The sequence below is a fragment of the Nansenia antarctica genome (assembly GCF_963989245.1).
Source record: "Nansenia antarctica genome assembly, chromosome: 13".
NCBI lineage: Eukaryota > Metazoa > Chordata > Actinopteri > Argentiniformes > Microstomatidae > Nansenia > Nansenia antarctica.
Genome location: NC_137683.1, coordinates 27,402,543 through 27,407,542, shown reverse-complemented (window position 1 = coordinate 27,407,542; position 5,000 = coordinate 27,402,543). Strand labels below are relative to the sequence as shown.

The 5,000-nt window shown below is 44.7% G+C and overlaps 1 protein-coding gene across 1 annotated transcript in view; it reads right to left on the bottom strand.

Annotated features, from left to right (window-relative positions):
* asap1b (ArfGAP with SH3 domain, ankyrin repeat and PH domain 1b) overlaps positions 1-5,000 on the bottom strand; it is a gene marked incomplete at its 5' end in the record, with an annotated part of 68,384 nt that overhangs the window by 47,087 nt on the left and 16,297 nt on the right. The window contains 1 exon segment of the mRNA XM_080544159.1: positions 693-765. Within this exon segment, the coding sequence (XP_080400285.1) occupies positions 693-765 (73 nt within the window).

Here is a 5,000-nt window from a genome sequence, read left to right as displayed (position 1 = left end):
GTCAGCTAAATGGCATGTGTTATTCTATTATTACACGCTACATCACTAAATATTGTAGCTTAGTTGGACCATGAGTTATTGTTTTTTTTCTGAATTGGGTCAGAATCAGATTCACATAAAAATGTGTGTGTCCGCTATACAAATGTGTGTTTTCCTGAGTGTATAAATATTTTCCACCTGGCAGTCGTCCCTAGTCTGTGGAGATGAGCTTGTTGTCCCATCACTAAAACAGTGGGATCCATCTGCGCTTGTCATTAGGCAGGAGACAGAAGTTGGGAGGGTGAGCGGGTTTTAAACCCCCGACTCCAGACAGGGGCCAAGGGAACGCGGGGTCCAGGTGAGAAAGGTTCAGTGGCCACCGAGTTCAAAGACACAAAACCCAAGACTTTTATGTGGAGAAACAGATGAGACACATAACTCTTTAACAAGGGGGATGCTCTTAAACCGTCTTCATCGGAAAAACACAAACTCAGTGGACGCCGTCCAACGCTCGGCATGTCACACAAACAATGTTTTTTCTAGAGCGAATATTGATTGCTGTGGCGCTGACCCCGACTACCTTTTACAGATAATAGGTTTTCAGTGTGTTTCCACACAGGTTCGTTCAACGACGTGTCTCTTTTGGGGGGATCCGAACCGGCAACCCTTCTGGTTAATGACGGAAAGGAGAAAGAGGGAGGTTGTGGTCTCACCTTGGCCTGAGTTGTAGATGGCCTTGACTGACTTCTTCACCTTCTGCAGGGCAGTCCTGTCCTGATCCAGCGCCTGCGGAACAGAGGGAGACGCAGAGGAGGAGGTTGTTAAAAGAGTTTATAGCCGCATCATACACTAGGCTGGACTTTGACATCCACAACATTACAAAAATACTGCTGTAAAAATGTCAAGTGTTATTCACCGTACAGTACACAATCTCAACTGCGATCAAACCGGCCACCAGGTCAGAAACATCACAACACTTGAACAGTTTCTTCCCCAAAGCCAGAGCCCTCCTCAATAACTCCTGATCATTGCACCTTGCACTTGTTGCAACATGTTCTTGCACTAAGTTGTACAGTATGTTTATTCACTCATATTGGTACTGTATATTTTGTCTTGAGTATTGTTGTGTTGTTGTATGTACTGTAGCTTGTTCAGCATGGTAGAACACCAAGTCATGTCCCTAGTGCACCCGCACATGGCGAATAAAGTTGAATTGAATTGAATTGAATCTCGTACTCAAACAGCACCACCTGAACTGAATATGACAGAAGCAATTGCTAACTAACATGAACCACATTGTAAGTCGTATCCCTCCAGGCATTTCTATTGCCTGTGGTGCAACGCTGTCCAAAAAACAGAAAACACCAAAACCCCCAGAGATACCGAGGATATCCTGCCTGTGCCTCGAGGTCCCTGCAGCGGTGCTAAAAAAAAAACTCCTCCTGCAGCAACACTCAAAACACAAACAAGCTGTCCCTAATTATAATGAAGTTTTCTACTACTACTTAGTTACCGGTCATATTTCCCGGATTATGATGCGTAGTAACAGTGTGATTGAATCAAAGGCAGATGTTTGTTTATAGGCAGACTGGCATGTTTTGTTAAGCCTGCTGCCAGAGACCTCCAGATCCTCTCGCACCGCACAGAGCTTGCAATTAGAAGAATGCTGATGTCATGCTTTTATCGCCGCTGAGGGCGAAGTAACTCCGAAAACTGTTCCCCGGCTAGCAGAACAACGCCTAGGCTATTTGGGAATCGGCCTTGTTATCAAAACGCCGCGCTGTTGTGCTCTGTGCTCGGTCTCTCTGCATTTCAGAGCTGACAATCCTCTCCCTTGTCTTGTTATCAATGCAGTATTTTCAGTATCGTTTTCCTCCCCACTGCAGCTTAAATTACTATGAGGTTAGAGCTATCAAAACAAATGCTCAGATTAAGCGGATTTGATGGGATAGCATCACAAAACAGACACATGCGCATGCACACGCACAGACACACACAGACGCACACACGGATGCACCCACGCACGCACACACACATTTTAAATGCTTTATTTATGTCCACATAAATGTACAATATCTAAAGGACATAAATGCTATCTGTGCATTCTGACATTATGAAAACAGTCAGTTACAGTAGTGCTGAGCTGACAACCAGTTATGCCTACACATAGGATGTTATTCACACCAAATGATAACAGTGGATTGACAGAGACAGTATCAATACTGCAAAACAGACAGTATACACATACACACACACACACACACACACACACACACACACACACACACACACACACACACAGACACACACACACACACACACACAGACAACACATCCTGTAGGTCATAGATGAAAGTGCTCATCAACCCCCTGAAATTTTCCAATGACTTATTTTCCTAGTTTTCCTACGTTGGTAGGATTAAAAAAATAAAATAAATGAGTTACAGTGAGAGCGACATCGTAGATGTGAAATCCCTGAAGGGAGATCATTTTTGTTTTCAACATTTCTTTCCTGCAGTCAAACACAATCCATATTTCCCCCATTAAAAATGGCAGGGAATAATATAACCATTACGCTGCCACGTTCACTTACGTCGACGATAAACACCAACATAAATATATGGGGGTTGGGTTGGGTTGGTGGGGGGGGGTTCTGCTGGTCAAAGGGAAGGAAGAAGGCACGACATGAATGTGAAGCTAATTAAATTTCACGATGTAATTAAGCCGACCCCTAGTTTCCCCTGGACAATTTTACGCGGCTCTTCCCCAATTATGGCTGAAGCAGTGTGGTGGTGGAGCCCCTCTCTCCCCCGGGCCGCCCCTCTCTCTCCCTGGGCACCGCGCTTTGATCTATCTCCTCTCACACAGGAGCAGGACCTCATGTTAGTGTGGATACAACAACTCGTGAGCTTAGAATGATAAGGTTCTATCTCCGTTTTGGGCAGTTCAGAGATATTGAGCGTCAAAGTTTTTACATTCCATTATGTTTTGTGAGATGGAACCTTTGTATTTGATTAATTACTAACTTAAAAATGTAAACATTTTAAAAATAACACCACACAGGCATTAATAAACACCTAATGGATCAGATTATGTAAAAAACTCAATTTTGACCAAAAATGTAGATTATAACCTTATAATTCTAACGTCACGAACTAGGGCTTTCTCCACACAGAGAGCTTTTTCACTGCTTCTATCCCGACTAGAATCCGAAATTAGAGTGGAACTGTGTAGTGTATCGCATGATGAAAGCCTAAGTGTTGTCTAATTACGAAATGATTGGTTGATTACACCACATTCGATACACCACTCTTCACCGCAATAAAAACGAACTATCATCCGATTGGACACGTCACGCAATTGGGTTTCTTTTTGTTGGGGTCTATTGTCTACGGCGGTTTCTCAAACAAACTGTATCTGTTGTCATCGTACGGTTGGCCTGAAGAAGTTCTATGACCGAAAGCTTCCAATAAACGTTTTTTTACACAGTGTTTGAGTGTGCGGATGTTGTTATTTTGCACTCATCATGTGGTATGAAATGCAAAATCATCACACAGACCGAGGAGACAGACAAGGTCATCAGCGACCACATCCTCTCTCTTCTAAGACCAAAACATTTCCCCCAAGTTGTTATCATGTTGTGTTTGTGCACTGTTTTCAATTTCCATCACCTCAGGCAACACTTGAATTCTCTCTCTCCACTTTCTCCGTTTACAGCAGTTCCGTTCCTTTGGGTGTTTGGGCAGGTTAGGCAAAGGAAGTCACTGTAAGCCCCTCTCACCGATTTAAATGTGAAACTGGCTGGTGTTTCGAGCAACCAGGCGGCAAACAAATCAAAAATGTGATTGTTTACAGGTTAATACATGTGGGTGGGAGAGAGGCAGTAAGGGGTTAGAGGTCATGCAAGGAGTGACCGGTGAGAATGGTTATTTCTCTCATGGTCTTATTAGGTTCAGGAGTTAGATCGATTCAAGATGGCCGCCAAACGAACCCCAGGGGACATTCGTTGACCTTGTTGAAGAAACCTTAACTAGACACCGTTAGGATCTTAAAAATAAAAAAAAGTTACAAAAAAATGTTGTTTGGGTACATGGGGACCTATTTCTCCTACTAGACTATACTCACTTACTAATTTAACCCTTAGAACTATGTGCCCTGTCCATGCCTGTATCTTTGTAAGTATTGATGTATTTCAAATACATTTCTGAGCAAAGCTGAAACCTTGTTCATGTGGACGGGAGGAGGCATCAGCCAGCTTCTTCACATGCCCCCCCCCCCCCCGTTAAACCCCTAATCCAGCTCTGAGTATTCAGCAGGGGTAGTACAGTGTGAGCTCTGCAGCAGGGGTGCGGTGTGATCTGCAGGGAGAACAGATTGACTCTCTAATAGCGCCCACGTTTCGAGCAGCTGGTCCCCTTAACCAAAGGTCACCCGTAATCCCCCCCTGTGTCTGCGCCTGTAATTAAATATGCAGCTTTGATACGAACATGCTTTTACATCATCACAGGACACACCGCGCAGAGCCGCCCCGCCACAGCGCCGGCCGGGGACGTCTGCTGATGTTGTTTTCTCCTCCCGTGTCCTTCAGACTGCACACTCAGGGGGCAGAGGCCGCTGTCCTGTGGTAGAGTCCGTTTTTTTGTCTCCCCATAGAAGATACAGTGCTAACTGCTACCCAATGAAATGGTCGTCAACAAGACCGTTTAAAATTGACAATGAAGTTCTAATAGTGTGTTTTTTTTATGAATATCCACACTCATTCCTTGAAGTGTTCCAATGTTTCTTGGAAGCGTACTCATAGTATGCATGATTGTGTAACAAACTGTCCCACCGCAGACCGCAGACTCAGGGGGCAGAGGACGTTGTCCTGTGGTAGTATCTGTCTTTTGTCTCCCCATAGAAGAAGATACAGCACCATGGCCTGGGGTGGTCCAGTGGTCTAGCACCGCGGTCTACAGTGCACACATATTCCCATGTCGACATGGGTTCGAATCCAGCCCATGCCCTGCCGACATGCTCTC